Here is a 17,373-nt window from a genome sequence, read left to right as displayed (position 1 = left end):
CTGCCTATGAACTCCAAAACCCTCTTAACAAACACACTATTTACATCTTACATTAAGAGTTCTTCACCCAGAAACAAGATTATTTCAGGTACAAATGGGTTAACTCACAATTTGACATCCCATTCCTTTCCTACTCCCTAGCCACTCATTCTTGTCAATATTATTTTAGGGGAATCAGATTTGTGTTTTAGAAGTTTTTTATCTTTCATGTATTTACCTTATGTTTTTCATTATTATTATTATTATCACTGCTTAAAATGTAATAAGCAGCTTACAAAGGCAGACATTCTTACTGATCTCTCAAAGTCCCAGAGTTCTTTAACTCCCTCATACATTTTTGAAAGGCATTTCTGTAAATCCTCATCATTATGATACTAAAACCGTGCTGGGAATGTCCACGGCATTTGAGACGTCTGCTTTAACACCACATTTCGGTATGTCTCAGTTTTGAGGTTTCCTCATGCTGCATCAGATCTCCTCGGTAAGAAGAAGTTCTAAGTATGTACTGATTACACAGCTCTTTGCTGTAAATTAAGGTATTTTTAAATGCAGATGGCATATAAACAAAGTTTTTCTCATATGAGAGGGATTTTAGTCGGTCAACAGTTAGTCAAGTAAACCTCTGGGTAAAGTCCCTTCTGTGAAAGTCAGTAGTGCATAACTTCAGGGGGGAGGTGGAAGTGTTTCTAATTACTCTCTTTGAGCAGACTAATTGCAAAAGGATCTAAAATAGATGCTTTCACATCCCATAAAACAGTAGGCAGCAAATCAAGACCGGCATACAGAGCTGGGTTTTTCTAAAGCACTTGAAAAAACCCTACCCCTCCCACAAAAGACTCACGTAATCACTCTTGAGAACAATGTGCAAGGGTAAACCTTCCCAGTCAGGCCATCCTGTTAATGCCCTTAACTGCTCAGAGGATCCAAGAAGCTACAGAGATGTAAGTACAGAAAAGAACTAACTTTTTACTTTTTTTCTTTGCCACGGAGCGACAGCAAACGATTCCAGAAATATTTCCTTTTTTGCATTATACTGGATATTTTCATGTGGTAGTAAGGAAAAATGAGCTTTGTATGGGAAAGGACCATGGAAGAAATTCTCTGATATTTTATATTCCCATATTAATATGCTGCTAGTCCCTTAAAGGATCTGTTGATCTACAGCAGCAACAAGCTATTCCAACTCATTTCTCATAGTACAGTCTTCTGACAATCACAGGGAAACATTTCATACTGCCTTAACTTAGACAAATTTTTACAACGCTAATTTAAATTATACTAGTGCAGAAGTAACTACTGTAGAAGTAGTAAGGGAAGCACTGAAGCTCTAAAGTCAATGAACCTCACAGAATAATAGTAAGAGAGAGATTTGTTATAAGTCTCTCATACTGTGGTTGTGAATGCATAGCTTGCTTTTATCACATGCATTTCTTGTCTATGAAAACAGCCTTTATTATCAGCTCAAAAACTTCTCATGTCTGAACATTGCAACAGAGCATTTTAAGAGTTCAAAGCTTTATGAGCTAATTCCTCTTTTAACTTCTAGTGCACATTTCTTTCAAGGTTTTTAGAAGGCATTCTTCTTCTGAATTGCAATGACCAAATATCTTTCTCCTTATTACTGATCTTTAGATATAGTACAAGTGGTATGACTTTTGTACACCTTCCCAATTTAAAAGGATACATTTTTCCTATTATACTGGCAAAACAAGACAGACTGTTCAACAGACAGTAACTAGACTATCTTTTATCTTAAAAAGTAAGAGAGAGTACATGCCTTTGAGCATAAAATACAAGAGATCTGTCTAACATTTTCATGGCTGCTCCTGAAGAGACAAGGCAATTGAAAAAACTAATTGCCAGGTAAATTTAAGAGCTCAAATAGAGGTTTTTTTCCTGGTCAAAAGACTCAGGAGCATGTACAGAGAATAATAAACTTAATACAGAAGCTATAATCTGAAGCTGTAAATCTTAAAATTAAATATTATACCTGTATGGGTTTCATACAACTCAGAAAAAAACCCTCAAACTCAAATAGGTGTGCATGTTCTCTAGTACTAAAATACAAATCCTCATTTGAATACTTTTTTCTTCTGCTAGAAAGAATGTAATTTTCAGTGGCTCGCACTTTTATTCTGCTTATTTGCTCTAGTTTTAGGCTCTCTCCTTTTTACATTTGGTATACCTAACAAGTGTAAACTGAAGGGAAGTTAATCATCTTAGCAGCAGTACAGCTCTTCACGTCAGTATGTTTTAGGCAGAGATGATTTATGTTAGATAGGTCTCACACTTTTTGTAGAACACATCATCCTTGTAAAGAGATCCAACAGATAAGACCAGAGTGTACCCTTCAAATGAATTCCACTTTTTCTTTAATTAGTTATGCACTTCAACTCAACTCCTTTTATTTCCATCTCACTTACTGTAGTTTATATTATTTTTAGCACCAAATATAACTGTCATACAACTGTCATGCAAAATCTATAGTAATAGACTATAGACTATATAAAGATCCCACAGTGTTGTGCACTTGCATATTCTGTTAAGCAGCTAAAGAATATTCTCATTCTTTATAGCCACTGTGAAGACAATTTATGACACTGTTAAGACAATATTTGGGATTCTCTGACGTGTGTGTTACAAATTTGGGTTTACTATGCCAAAAAATTTGGATCTATATCAAAGAGGGATAAAAGCACTAGCCTGGAAACTCTGTCATCAAAATTAGCTGTGGGTTGTGACCTGAGGACTCAATCTTCAGGTCATTAGGCTGACTCACCGGCCTTTAGAACACAAAACTCAACAGCTTTTGAAAAGAAATTAACAAACAGCACTAGAAGCATATGAGTGTTAAAGCGTTAGAAAGAAAGAGGAAGCTTTAGGACATGTCTGTCTCTCGCCTCAGCTTTTATTAAACTACATGCAGTCCCCAGCTGCCAGTCCACACATACCATATTATGCACCTTAGGTATATGTTCTTTCTATTTTAACAAGGTGTTCTGCTATGCAGTGTAGCACACACACTTTTTAATACACATAACTTAGCTGAATCAAGCCTTTTTCTCAAACAGAGAACACTCTACAATAGAGATCACCTGTATGGTAAAACAGAAATACAAACAGTAAATATGACTGGTCAACAGAAAAAAAAGTAGTTTTGAGATTAAGGAAAAAATTAAACCTACAAAAACCCAGCACTGCATATTTCCCATCTTCTATTGTTTTAAAACAATGTAAGACCTACACAGATTATATCTATAGAGGATCAGAGAATCAGATCAGAGAATCTTGCACAGAAGAGAAGTCTCTTTCCTGACCATTCCTTTAAAATAATTTATGCTCTTTATGCAGAGAAAAACAACATTAACCCTCAATATAATTTGTTAAGGAAATATCGTCCATCTCATAGTGATAAAACCATACTATGTATAGAGAGCCAGTAGAGATCTTTCTAATGAACTGCTGTGCCTTTCCAAGAATATAATTGGTATCCTTAAATTAGCAACTGGACCAGGGACAAATGGATCAGGGATTCATCTTCAAAGAATGAAAATTATGAAGAGACACAGAGAAATCACACATTAGATTACAATAGAGTAAAAGCCTTCTACATGTCCCCTGTTCTGCTGAAAAGACAGATAGTGCTCCTCAGCAGAAGCAGGAGATGAGAACGAGAAAAAATTTCATTTGGCATACAGAGAGAGCTTTGTACCACTGCTTGCACACAGTCCCAACACATGTAATCTGAGGTACAACACTGCAATTGCTGGGTCACAGCTCAAGTCTGTTCTTCTTAACCGTTAAATGTATGTAATATTATGATACTACATACAAAGCTGATCACACACAAACATGTCTGTGAAGCAGAGGTTTGGATTACACAGTACTTCCAGACTGGGGTCACCATCCTGTTCATCAAGCACCTTTTGCTGTGGGGATTAAACACAAAACAAATGTATAAACATAAAACAAATGACTGATGCCAGTCAAATATTTTCACACAACATGAATCTCTCACACAAGCCATTTTTCCTTTGATGAGATTACAATATCGGTTTAGAAAGACACCTGCACAGATTTCAGACATGCTAGATTTTGTAAGCAGCTTGCCATTGTGCTGTGAATTTTTTCCCCAGATGGATGCTACTGCTGTGAAACATCAAGAACCACAGAGAACAGACTAGCAGCTGCCTATCTAACAAAACTCATAAGTAATTGACTAAAGAAATTTGCTGGTCAAAAAAGCAAACATAGTGCTAAGACTTGAAAATGGCAAGGGAAAGAACATTATAGAACAACCCCCACTGGTTGCAAGCCTGGGCATAGTATTTAACAGTAAAATTAATTTTAAACTCTCCCAGACATAAGGTCCTCCCAGGCCAAAGCAGAGAGCAACAGCCATGCCCTTACACTGGAAATATCCTATGACAGAGTGAATCAGAGAAATACTCCTGAAGCACAGTGAACTAACTTCACAAACTCCCAGTGCACTGCTGCACAACTCTATCTTGCATACATAATCCACTGAGCAGGAAAAGTAGGGATGGAGTGGTGAGTTTGCCTACAGGCACAGTAATACCAAGAGGCATCTGGAACTCCAAGTCCTGTGTGGGACACAGCTGCAGTTAGAACAGACATCACAGGATCATTCCACCATGTAGTGAAATATTTGAGAAGCTTATCTTGAATTCCCTAAACCATGAGATTGTGTAAAGAGACCCAATGAAAACAGCAATTGCAAATTAATTTTAGAGACATTTAAGAGAGAGACACACATTTTTTTAACAGGGAGGTTCACTGACCAAAGACTAGAGTACAAATGGGTGATTTGCTTTCTCTTCAGTTCTCCAAGAAAAACAGCATCTTAGAAAGTATGCTTTAAGGGAAAAGTTACCAGAATCCATACACAATAACTAAAATAATATAATCTGAACTATACAGAAGATTACATTAAGTGAGTAAGTGGCCTGTGTCACTGAGTGTTTATAGACTCAGAAAATGTGAAAACCTGAGCAGCCTTCTTTACAATACAGATATACAGACAGGAATTTTCAATACTTTATACCTTAACATTTTGGCATGTCACTCTAAGCCAAAAACTTCTGGTACTGTTTGCTTAAACTATTTAATTGGTAAGGGATATTAATATTATCTTTCTTCCAAGTATATTCTTCAAAGTAGTATCATTAATAAACCTGGAAAGCCACTGGAAGGGTCTTTAATCCAACAATCTAGAAGAGCAAAAGTTTTAGTAGTGATTCTAGAGGGTAAATTCATTGGTGCATCTGGATTTGGGACAGTACATGCCCATGTTCTCATGAGTTATTCAGGCACACAGCTCATTAAAACAGAGTCGTGTCCAGCTAATCTGAGGTTTGCAGCAGTAAGGATGGAAAATTCTCCATTTATTTTCCAATAATGGAAAACTCACAAAAAGTATTCAAAATGTTCTTTTTTAGACACATTCTGTAGAGGATGTCATATGCTGTATGTGTAAGTGGATCACTCAGGATTGCTGCCAAGAAATAAACAGCAACCTGACACAAGGAGTAGGTTTTTTTTAAAGATCTTATCTTACTTAATAGTCCAGACACATTTCAGGAAGAAAGTGTTATTTTTAATGAAGCCCTCTCCAAGATTGCCAAGAAAATGCAAAATACCTGCTGAGGTGAATGGAGCTCATCCAACAACAATTAGAGTTCAGAAGTACAAAGAAGTTATCACAGTTTGGGTGATGCACATTATGGTGGATGGTATCAACTTTATCATCTGTTTGGGCCACAAAACAGATAAAATCTCTCCTTTTTTTGGTTTTTTTTTTTTTAATGAATATATTCAGGTACTGTAGCACCTAAACACCTTGGTGGCTCTCAAAAATGCCCATACATACCTACAGGTAGACAAAACACTAATGCTAATCTACAGCATTGTAAAATGTGTTCCCTACATTAACAGTCAAAATATTTTGGGGATAACAGAGGATGAAAAAGAATACTTTTTGCCCCTAGGGCTGACTCCCACAGCAGGCAGAAGAGCCTGCCAAGGAGCACAGCTTGGCTGACTGCACACAGCCCTGGAAGATCCATGAGCTGTGCTTCTCCAGCTTTCTCCTCATCCATTTGTGGCCAGTTTGTCCGGCCATGGAACTGCCCCCAACATGTATCCATGCTAGCACCATAGATAGACACAAACACTTGTCGCAGCTAGGACTCCTTCTCAATATAGCCACACTTCTATGTGAGGATGAACAGCCTATTTTGAACAAGTTCTGGATTAATTTATTACATTAAAGATCCAACTTCAATAGCACAAAATTAGGTAACATGCAATTTATGAAATTCTACTCTTGATGTAAAAAATTACATATTTTACTGAATATACAGGTTTCTTCCTAAACTATGGTTCAAGGTGTTTGTGTAATAGATATTCTACATTTTATTAATGTTTACAGAAAGACATATGAATGGATGTGACAATTATGTGCACTATTTTTGAACCTAAACTATTTTTGAACCTAAACTAAAAAAAACCCCATGCACTTAACATACTGTATATAGTTACTGCAATTGAACTGTTTAACACAAATCTTAGATTATCCTTTCCTAAATATGTTGACAAAGTTATTTTAACTAAACTTCAAGAAAGAGATTAATAGAAGATAGATGTGATGCTGGGAGTGTGAACAAGAATTAGAAGCATTTAAATATGAGAAACACAACAAAATACCTCTCTGACTCATATACAGGCACCTACACAAACCCACACCATTTTATGCAAAGCCTGTTACACTTAGGTAAAACAAAATCTATCCTAAACACTTATACAAGGGAAAAGATGGGAGGAAATCATACCAGAACTATCCTCAGGGTAATAAACACTGCATTAATCAATCACTAAACACACTAACACCAAGACAGCGTGAACAATGCAGAATTAACTAATATAAAATTAGTGACATTCTTAAACCTGCACTACAGCTGGAGCTGTTATTTACCAATTAGTTTCTTTATTCAAGGCACAGAACTCCCAATTCAGATTTGACATACAACCCTGAATGCAGTATTCCCACTTCCTGAGGAACAGTACTTTACAAATACCTAAGAATCAGAACATTGTACATCTGCCAGTCAGAAATTACTCATCTGTCTTCCCTCCTGTGTATGGAATGCAGCAAACACAGACTTAATGTACTACCTGTAAGTCAAATTTCTTCCTTAAACACAAAATGCAAATAATTTACATATTTTAATACACAACATCCACTATCTGCAGGTTTACTGTTTACAGAGAATCATTAATTGTGAACACCTTGAAATAAGCAGGACAATCTCCTCAAATCATGAAATAAAATGCCAACCTTTAAATGCTTTCACGAGTTAATAAAAGGATTAGGAATGCTTTCTAAATTGTGTGGTTTAAATCCCTTAAAACTGAGAGGTATTTCTCAGAAAGACTTTTTACAAGTGCAACAGGCTACACTTGCTTGTAAATATTGTGTGTTGAATGACAGATCCTCAGAAATAACATAGACATGTTAATAAAGTACAAGACACACTCAAAATTCTAATTACAACAGCTTTTATCTTCTGGTAGTATTCTTTGTTAAAACAGAAGCAATTTTGTTTTGATTGCTGTTTAAATTCATAAATGGTGCCTCTAAGATGGTGCCCTTTTGTAGAACAGCTGCCCGAGGAATAATATGAGATGCCCCATCCTTTCTGAGCTTCATGCTTACACTACACAACTGGCAGGTAACAGCAGACCTAGGAAATGATTGCACATTGAGCAGTATCAACAGAATGGGGTTCTTCCCATTTCTGAAATTCTGCTGGATCATTTTAAAATATTTTTCAGCCCCGCAAATCACTGCCACTTTGCAACTCTTCTATGCTACTTATGACAGTAAAGATGAAACAATTTCTAACCTCTACTTAATTGACAAAGTGTAAAATAGTTCACCTGCACTACCTCTCTTTAGCAGGGTCACTAAAGAATGATTAAAGTAATTAAAGTAGTAGTCTGAAGAATTTATGTATGTAAAAATATTTGAATTAGATTCCAAAAGCCAATTCTTAAAATTAGAATTAAACAAGTTGTTATGGTTGGAGTTTATGATCTTAAAGGTCTTTTCCAACCTAAATGAACCTATGATTCTTTTATAATATCAATATGGTAAGAGTGCTGAGAAAAAAAATAGTTTCTCTAAACAAGTTAAAGCATCACAGTGTGAATTGTTAGGAACAAAAATTCCCTCAAAATTAACTAAAACACACTTAAAACATTTTGTCTGCTTGTCTAATCCTTGGGGACTTTATTTGATGCTTTATAATTTCATTTCTTCAGACTCTCTTTTCCCCTCAAGGTGCTTTAAACAGCCTCCCAACTCCTGAGCATCTATAGACTTTACTTCCAAATATATTACATCCCTGGTTTACTACATTGTCCTCTGTCTGATTTTCTTTATTAGAGAGGCAATTGGGAACAAGATAGAAAAGCCAAAAGGAGGCATCTGTTTGTTTGTTTTCAGATTGAGTCTTGAAAAGTATTTCACAGCAGTTCACAGAAGTATTTCACAGAAGTTTCATTTCATTTTTTTAGTCTTATTTTGCAACAAAGGCTGTCCATTGTTATGTAGAAGTACTTTATCTATATTTCTTACAAAATGTTCTCTTTTGTTGGTTTTTTCCTCATGTTAGGTCTACTGAGCTTCCTGCAACAACAGTGGTGGCAGAAATGGACCCTTTCACAGCCTCTGAGAATAACATTTCCACCTGTGACTTATACGAGCACAAAGACACAGCACGGATATTACTGTCTGTCTTCTACGGCTCCATCTTGATCCTTGGGGTGCTTGGAAACACCATTGCCCTCACTGTCATTTTTAAAAACAGAAAGAAGATCAACTCCACTACCCTGTATTCAACAAACCTTGTCTTCTCTGACCTGCTGTTCTGCATTGCCTTGCCAACCAGGATCGCCTACTACAGCCTGGGCTTCCACTGGCCCTTTGGAGAGGCGCTGTGCCGAATCACTGCGCTCCTGTTCTACATCAACACCTACGCAGGCGTCAACTTCATGACGTGCCTGAGCATTGACAGGTTCTTCGCTGTCGTCCACCCCTTCCGATACAAGATCAGAAGGATTAAATATGCCAAGGGCATCTGTGTCTTTGTCTGGTTTCTTGTATTCAGTCAAACTTTCCCATTACTTATACAATCCATGTCACATGAAGAAAATGAAAGGACTACATGTATGGAATATCCAAACTTTGAGAAAATAGAACATCTACCATTTATACTTCTTGCTGCCTGTTTAATAGGGTACCTTATTCCTCTGGGGATTATTCTATTTTGCTACTCTCAAATCAGCTGCAAACTTTTTCAAACAGCCAAGGAAAATCCACTGACTGAAAAATCAGGGATAAACAAAAAAGCCATCAATACAATCATATTTGTAATTATAGTGTTCATCATCTGCTTTACTCCTTATCATGTTGCAATCATACAACACATGATTAAGAAACTTCAGCGAGAACCCTTGTGCACTGAAACGAAAATTTTCCAGAAGTCACTCCACTATACTGTATTTCTGATGAATTTTAACTGCTGCCTAGATCCTTTCATCTATTTCTTTGCATGCAAAGGATACAAGAGAACTGTACTGAAAATATTGCGACGACAAGTGAGTGTATCAATTTCAAGTGCTGCCAGGTCACATCATGAAGAAAGCTCCCGTGACGCAGGAGAAACACAAATGACGGTACTTGCTAAATCCTCCAATGGAAAGCTACCTGAAAAATAAACTCTGTAGTACACCACAGTGAACCAAGACTAAAAATCCAGGGTCCACAGCACAAATTCTTAGTGCTCCCCTACAGCAGCTTAAGTAAAATTCTGTTTCTCAGGATGTCAGAGAATCAAGGAGTGAAGGACTGAAAAAGATTTGTCACAGGACAGCAGGAAAACTCAGCATTATAATCTTCTTGCTGTATCCTTTTGACCGATCTCTTATTTTTTCCAGGAAATATGCACCATTGAGGATGTTCAGATTACATGCTGCACATACATATGCCTGGATGTTACTAACTCAAGCAGAGCCAAATCACAGTTAGGATTGTGCACAAATATAGCTTACAATTCAACCAACTACAACCAGAACATCTGAAAATTTCAAGACCTCTAGCTGAGCTCCAATTAGAGCAATGGTTTTGTTGGCCCAGTCACACAGACATAGGAAATAAAATTTTGAGATAAAATGGACAACTTCTTCACTCATTTGACTATGACAAGTACTTAGTTTATAGCTCTTTGGAAGTGAAACTACATTTTACAATATTTGGAGCACAAATGCCTTATTGGACAATTCACATAGAAAACATTGTCAAATATAACACATGAAAAGCTAATGAACTGTTTGGTTCTCCCCAACACTGAACATCTCCTGTATGTAAAATCACTCATCTGCACAAGGTGTATTATCTCTTTACTCCTTTTCCTAAAGGAAAACTTTCCTTTTTAGTGTGTATTGTAAAAAGTCTCTCTACTCCTGTTGTATATAGATTATTTATAAATACGAACTGAAGCAAGAGACTGTAATATGAAAACTGAACCATTTCAGTTAAAAGAGCAGTGATACAGTGTTCTTCAGAACTTCTGCTGAAGTCAGACATGGACATAAGACAAATGCTTTAGAAATCTGAATAAATGTTCATAGTTGAGACCATCCAAAAAGTAAATTAATGGATTAATTCTGATGGTGTGAGATGGCTACCTCTCTTTAAGCACTGTTTACATGAAAGATCAATAAAAATGAGAACAGCAGAATTGGCAGGGAAAGAACAAGTTTTCCCATCATGCCTTCACACAGCATATCTGGGATCCCTTTAGGCATGCTGAAATTGGCTCAGGAAATAGACCAAATGACTTAAACACATCCTGCTGGAATCAGCTCAATACCAGCTGAGAATGCAGGATGTACGCCCTGGGTTCCTTCCGTCACGTTTCAGCTTCCTTCCCTACTTTATTCCTGGCCCCTCTATCTTTTCTTTAGAGTTCTATCTTATTAGTATGCCTTCACTGGACAACACAACTTGGTAACTCAACCAGGAGGTTGTGAGGGAAAACTAAAGAGTGCCTGATAATCATCAGTAAAGGCTATGCCACATGTTAGAACAAATTTTATTTATTTCAGCTGTATCTTTCTGACGCCGAGGTTGTATTGGAAGTCAAACAAACATATTACATTTGTCATCTTTGCAATTCCTTCCTTCCTCACATGCTGACCTCTGCCTATCTGCAAACATGGAAGGGTCGTACCTGACAAGCAGTACAGAAACATGAAATTAAAATTATTTTTTATGGCAAAGAAACCACAAACCTCTCCTATATTTCATACCACTTGGACTGCCAAAATTGAGTTTCTAATTCTAAAATACTAATTCTCTCTTTCCTAATTATAAAAGACACTATGCAGCTTCAGAAAAGCAGTGTAAGAAGAATAACTTTTATCAGGAGAAGTTCTACTTAATTCTGTATATTCTAGCGGTTCTGTTCTTGTCAGCTTTTTTAATAAAGTATTTTAAAACATTATTTAAGAATGTGTTCCTATTGAATTAAGCAAATGGTAACCAGATAAAATCATGGACCACTCATGAATACCTAGAAGTGGTAGAAATAAAATATATGTATTGTTAACATCTCACTAGCACAAGCTTATTTTATTCTACTAATGTCTAGGCTTTTTTGAGTTTTTAGCATTCATTAACTGTGCATTTCATGCATTTCATCTAACTGTGATTATAAAATCTTAATGACAAGAAGCCTTTTTTACATTTGCCTGTAAAATGTAACTTAAGTATGTATTAAAACACCACATACAGCAGGTAACTACACTTTTCTAGGTGAAGATTTCTACTGAACATCTTTCTCTACCCCATCTTCTTGTATTAGCAATTCTGTCATGTTCAAGATTGGATTTTGTTTCTAAATCACACCAGCATTCCCAAACAGCTAACGCTACATCAAAATACTGCTCTACCCTGAGTCCAGTTCGATATAGGTTTGAAAAAAGCTACTTTTTTCTCATTATTTAAATGTTTCTCAAATGAAGAAGAAACCAATAAAATAGAAACTTTTAAAAGCTAAGATAAGCTCAGTTTCCTGACAAAAGTCCTGCAAGCACTGACATACAGATGGACAATAACAATTCATATCTGTGGCAGCTGATGCCACTGCTCCTCCTCACTCCTTGTCAAGCTGCACTCACAGCTCAAGCACACTTATGTCAATGAGGAGACCCTTTTCTGTCATCTGCCAAAAGCAGCAGTGAGGGATTCACTTGGTTGGGACACTGCACTGAAGCAAAACATTTACAGAACATCTGTCCTGCTCCTTGTACCAGCTGCGGCATGGGGCTGGCAGCCATCACCAGAGAGATGGTAACAACCTGATGCATGGGACCAAAGGAGAACAGTGAGTAAAAAGTTACAGCTGTTCTCAACTGGTTTCCTCCATGATGCCCTTATATAACTTGTGGCTTGAAGTAGTGTGAGCTTTGCAAGAAAAAATAAGCTTTTTCTTAAGGGGAAGCTTTTCATACATTCTAAGCATTGTTCCTTTCTGTGTGAAAGGCTGGTAAATGGTCACATAGACCTGGGACTCTTTCATGTTTTTCACATACAAATAAAGCAACTGACAAGTAGCAACAGGTTCAAATGGCATGCTCATTGTGAGGATCTGACTGGAGTGTTTCAGAAAAACTGGGTCTCTATTTGGAGGGTGAAGTCTAGTCAGGATCTTGAAGTACATGTTCTTGAAAAAACAACAGAATCTCTTTTGTCTCTAAACTTTGGAGTGTCAGGCCAGGCAGTTGCTAAGAGGACTCCAACTATGTGGAGTCCCAGCTCTAGTACTAACACTGCATGTCCACTGCTGACATCCCTCTCAAAACCTACCTGGTAGGGAATGTGACAGAGCATATAAGAAGCAAAAATTATGATGGTGGCCAATTGGTACATTTTGGCTGTCTCTGTCTAAGTCCAGAAAAGAAAGCTGGATAGATATCTACTGTTAAACACATGATCAAGCAAAGGTGCACCATGTGAAAAATCCCAAAACATGCACACTTCCAGCAGAAGAGCATCTAGTACCTTCATCTTTTCTTTCACTGAGAACACAAAACTAAACAGTAATAGTGCAAGTACCCTCAGCTACCTTAGTCTCTAAGGTATTGAAGACTAACTGAAACTGTGGAGATAAAGAAGGCAGTCTTCTGTGGCTTACAGTCCCAGCAGAAGATGACAGGTATTTCCCAGGGGATTGCTGTCGGTGTGGCCTGTGGTTCTGGAAGTGATATGGACGAGGAAACTGTGAGCAGCATGGTCATCTAGCAAAAGACAGTGACAGCAACTGTCTGAAGTTGTAAACATGCTACCACAAATAACACAATTCTTGAAAGTGGTTAGTGACTTCTCTTAATTCAGCAAACTCATTAGTGTAAAGAAAAAAAGGAAGGTTTTGAGCTTTTTTAAATAGATATTCCATTTCCATTTAAGGAAATTTTGTTCTGAAATTTAAAAGCTTTTATATAAGTAAGGAATGAAAAGACTCCAATAAACCAATGAGACAGCCTGCAACATAGGAAAAATAAATAGCATGCAGCTGAAGAGAAAGAGAAGAAAAGTTTTGCCTTATATGACCACTTCTGGAGGAACTGAAAAGCAGTGACATACTCTGTTCTCTTCTATCACCACGTCTGTGGTACAGAGCAGGGGAACAACTGGAGATAAACTACGGTTTGTATTCAGCAGTCTCCCACTGTGCTGGCTCAATAGTGAGCTAGTGTTTCAACAGACACATGAATTACTTTAAAAACAACAAATTCATCTGAGTGCAATATTTCCTAATACAGTCTTGGCTAATCTGCAGCCTGCAGACTAAGACAGTGGCACAAAATAAATACAAAAACTCTGCCAAGCTGCAACCCTTCTCTGAAGAAAAATGGGCATTACTGTTTGTGTAGTAAATGCTAAGATATATTTCCTCAATTTTTTCCCCTCAGAATACTCCCTTGGCTTCCTGCAATGTCTAACTTTGGACTTCCTGAGGCAGATGTCTCATCTTTGTACATGACAGCCCTCAATCAATGTTTTCTTCCATCAGCCTGTCTGGTCCCTTTTTGAACTCAAATAAAATATCTGCAACTGCAGTGTTTTGCAGCAAGAAGCTGCACAGAATAACTACCCATGGTGTCTGGAGCCATTTTTGTTCACTTGTGACACCTGCTAGTTTCATCTGAAGTCCCTTGTTTCTTGTGCCAGCAACAAATGAACACAGTAATTCCCTATTTACCCTGTCCACAGTACTTGTGATTTTACAGACCTGCATCAAATCCCCTTCCTTCAAGTTATCTTGTCTCTTCTCCTGTGAACAGTCAGATAAAAGCTGTTCACCACTTCATTCAAACTCTAAAAGAAGGAAAGAAGGCAAGTATAAATAAAGAATGAGGATCCAGCTGTGTTTGGGCTGTGTGGCAGAAGAGAACAGGGTATCTCTGTACACACGAGATCAACAGCATACTGATCTACTTTTCCTACCATATTAGCATAAAGATTCTCTAAACTAGGATCTTGCCACATGACTGACAAATTTGGATAACCTTGCTCCAAGATACTAAATAAGGAAGACCTGGACCTTGGTGGATTGGAAAAATGGACTCACATGAGCCTCATGAAGTTCAGCAAACCAAATGCAGAACTGAGCTAGAATAACCCCACACACAGTGGAGGCTGGGCATGACCTGGCTAGAAAGCAGAATGGCAAAAAATTCTGGGCTCCTGGTAGACAGGTTAAAGAGGAACTAATAGTGTGACCTCATAGCCAAACATATATGGGACTGTGTTTAAAAAGAATTCTTTCCCCTCCATTTGGTACTTGTGAGATCACGCCTGGAATTCTGTACTAAGTCTTGGGTTTCCCAGTAGAAGAAAGATATCTGGCATACTGGAACAAGCACAGCAGACTGCCACCAAAAAATGTGGAAGGAGCTTGCAGCACATGTTACTGGAGGAAAGGCAGACGGCACTGAGATGGCTCACACTGAGAGATGTTACTGCTATCTGCAACTGCCTAATGGGGAGGTGTCACAGACATGTTTTATGAAAAATCCTTTCCTTAGGATTTTTTCTCCTGAGAAGCTGAGAGGCCTGAGAAACAAAATGTAAACAATTCTTATCTGCTGCTGTGGAATGCAACAGGTGGATCTTTGATTGGTCTACGTTGGTTGTTTCTAATTAATGGCCAATCACAGTCAGCTGGCTCAGACTCTCTGAGAGTCAGGAGCTTTTGTTATCATTCCATTCTTCTTCCTTTGCTTGCAAGCCTTCTGATGAAATACATTCTTCTATTCTTTTAGTATAGTTTTAATAATATATATATCATAAAATAATAAATTAGCCTGCTGAAACCTGGAGTCAACATTCTCGTCTCTTCCCTCTTCATGGGACCCCTGCGAACATCATCACAGGGAGGGATACAGAAAAGATGGCAATACCCACTAACAGGCAAAAGTTGCATCAAGGACCAATTAAACATTAGGAGGCATTTTTTCATCATGAGGTTAGTCAGACATTAGGAAAGGTTCCACAGAAAGCCTTTGAAATATCTGTCCTTAGAGACTCTCCAAACCTGATTTGACACAGCCATGCTGAAATTGGTACTTCCAGGGCTAGGCAACATAATCCCCAGTGGCTCCTTTCAACTTGCCTCTGTTATGACCAGCAAATTAGTCCAAGTTAGACAGGATAGCAACATGAAACTCAATGGCCTTGCAGTAAAACTAGCAAATTACATAACTTTAAAATCTTCTGGTCTTGTCCTCTACTTATGCCCTTATCAAAATGCTGTCATTAGCAACCTCCTAAAATAAAAGAAAGGTCAAGACATGGCACAGATTTATTTTCATAAGACTGCATTCATTTTTCTTCACTGAAAAAGTATGAATTTCTCTTCTTCCTCTTTTGTTTTCCTCAGTTGTGACAGATGTTGTGCAAAGGGCTAAACTAAAAAAAGAAAGTTTTGCACCTGTTGGAAGGCAGCAACATTGTGGTTATCCTATCCCCTCCAGAAAAGTATTCATTGTCTTGTACCATGCAAAAGGAGAGCTGTGTTCCTCCCTCTAATCAGCTAAGCTTAGCAGTTTCATCCTTCCTGTATCATGTAACTTTCAAGGGAAGTTGTGGTTAGTTTAACTCCAAGGCAGCCTACTTTAAATATAGAGATGCTGAAGACTGATTATTCTCAACTCACCAGCCAAGAGTAGCCAGATAAAGTTTTATTGCCAGCTACTGATACCAAGGGACTATAGTACTAGATATCTTAGTATCACAACTCTGAAGTATGGACAGTTACAACAACTCTGTCTAGAAGTAACAATGACAGATCATTGTCCCCAGTGGGACAGGGAGAGATCAATCTCCCCAGCCAGCTGCATGTGTGAGGCATTTTTGACAAACAGGGACAACTGAAGGCTCCTCACAAGTTATCAGACTATAAAGCAACTCTGGGTCAATTCTTTATTTTTGTCTTTCAAATAAAATCAATGCAGTGTATTCTCAATGCCAGTGTATTTGAATCAACCTGAACGCCCACCAGAACCTTACTTCATTCACTCAGATGGGGGCAACCCAACTATTTTAAATGTGCAAGGAGCAGCTACCAGGATAATCAAGTCATCTGAAATTACTGACATAATAAATTACGTTGTATTAATATCATTATGCAAAGGTGTTTTAGACTTTAACTCCTTTTAAGCCAAAAGCTAGAACAGAAGCTCTACAACTAACATGCTCAGATGCCAGCACCAAAAGTAATGACCACAAATACCAGGGGTGACTGCAAGACAAGCAGCTCACAACTCCAGGTACAGCCAGGGCACCTCTGCCCCTCATTGCTGCTCTCCTGCACCATTTCAGCTGCTCAGCCAGCACCCACATTCCAGGCTCTTGGCATCCCTATACCCAAGAGCACAGGGAGAACTGCCCACAGCTGGCAAACCCAGAGGCCAAGCTCGTGGCTGAGAGCAACCAGCTGAGGGCCGCTGCAGATGGAGAGCCCAAGATCAGGGAAATGCCTCCTCTTGTCTGAATTGGTTTTACTGCCTCCACAAAAGGTCTCTCTACATGTCCTCCATTGCATGAGGAAGCTGAACTTGGAAAAATTAATTCCTCTGGCTACAGCCCTGCCTTCCTAATAGTGTGGCTGCTGGTGGTGTGGGACCACCTAGCTGCGCAGCTCAGCATATCTATTCAAGCAGTCAAGCACAACTGCCATCACAATCCCCTTGCAGCACTTCTTGTGCCGCAGCTTGCAAATTCCT

The 17,373-nt window shown here is 38.1% G+C and overlaps 2 protein-coding genes across 3 annotated transcripts in view; one reads left to right on the top strand and one right to left on the bottom strand.

Annotated features, from left to right (window-relative positions):
* Positions 1-17,373, bottom strand: part of UBAC2 (UBA domain containing 2) — an 86,763-nt gene that overhangs the window by 36,245 nt on the left and 33,145 nt on the right. The window lies entirely within an intron of this gene.
* GPR183 (G protein-coupled receptor 183) lies at positions 835-10,753 on the top strand. 2 transcript variants are annotated; one of them, XM_005424121.2, is made up of 2 exons: positions 835-941; positions 8,697-10,753. In XM_005424121.2, the coding sequence occupies exons 1-2, from the start codon at positions 901-903 to the stop codon at positions 9,799-9,801; spliced, it is 1,146 nt and encodes a 381-aa protein (XP_005424178.1). In that variant the 5' UTR covers positions 835-900; the 3' UTR covers positions 9,802-10,753. The 2 variants fall into 2 exon arrangements, with proteins under 2 accessions (XP_005424178.1, XP_030915404.1); XM_031059544.1 differs by lacking the exon at positions 835-941 and adding an exon at positions 7,045-7,196.

The sequence above is a fragment of the Geospiza fortis genome, unplaced genomic scaffold, assembly GCF_000277835.1.
Source record: "Geospiza fortis unplaced genomic scaffold, GeoFor_1.0 scaffold84, whole genome shotgun sequence".
Lineage (NCBI taxonomy): Eukaryota > Metazoa > Chordata > Aves > Passeriformes > Thraupidae > Geospiza > Geospiza fortis.
Note: the sequence above shows the minus strand (reverse complement) of the source record. Positions and strands in the feature narration are given on the sequence as shown.

What these genes read in the sequence shown, in the direction of transcription:
- GPR183 (XM_005424121.2), top strand. Translation starts at nt 901, where the DNA reads ATGCCCTTAACTGCTCAGAGGATCCAAGAAGCTACAGAGAT. An exon ending in ATCCAAGAAGCTACAGAGAT is followed by an intron (nt 942 to 8,696) that starts GTAAGTACAGAA and finishes TCCTCATGTTAG; the next exon opens with GTCTACTGAGCTTCCTGCAA.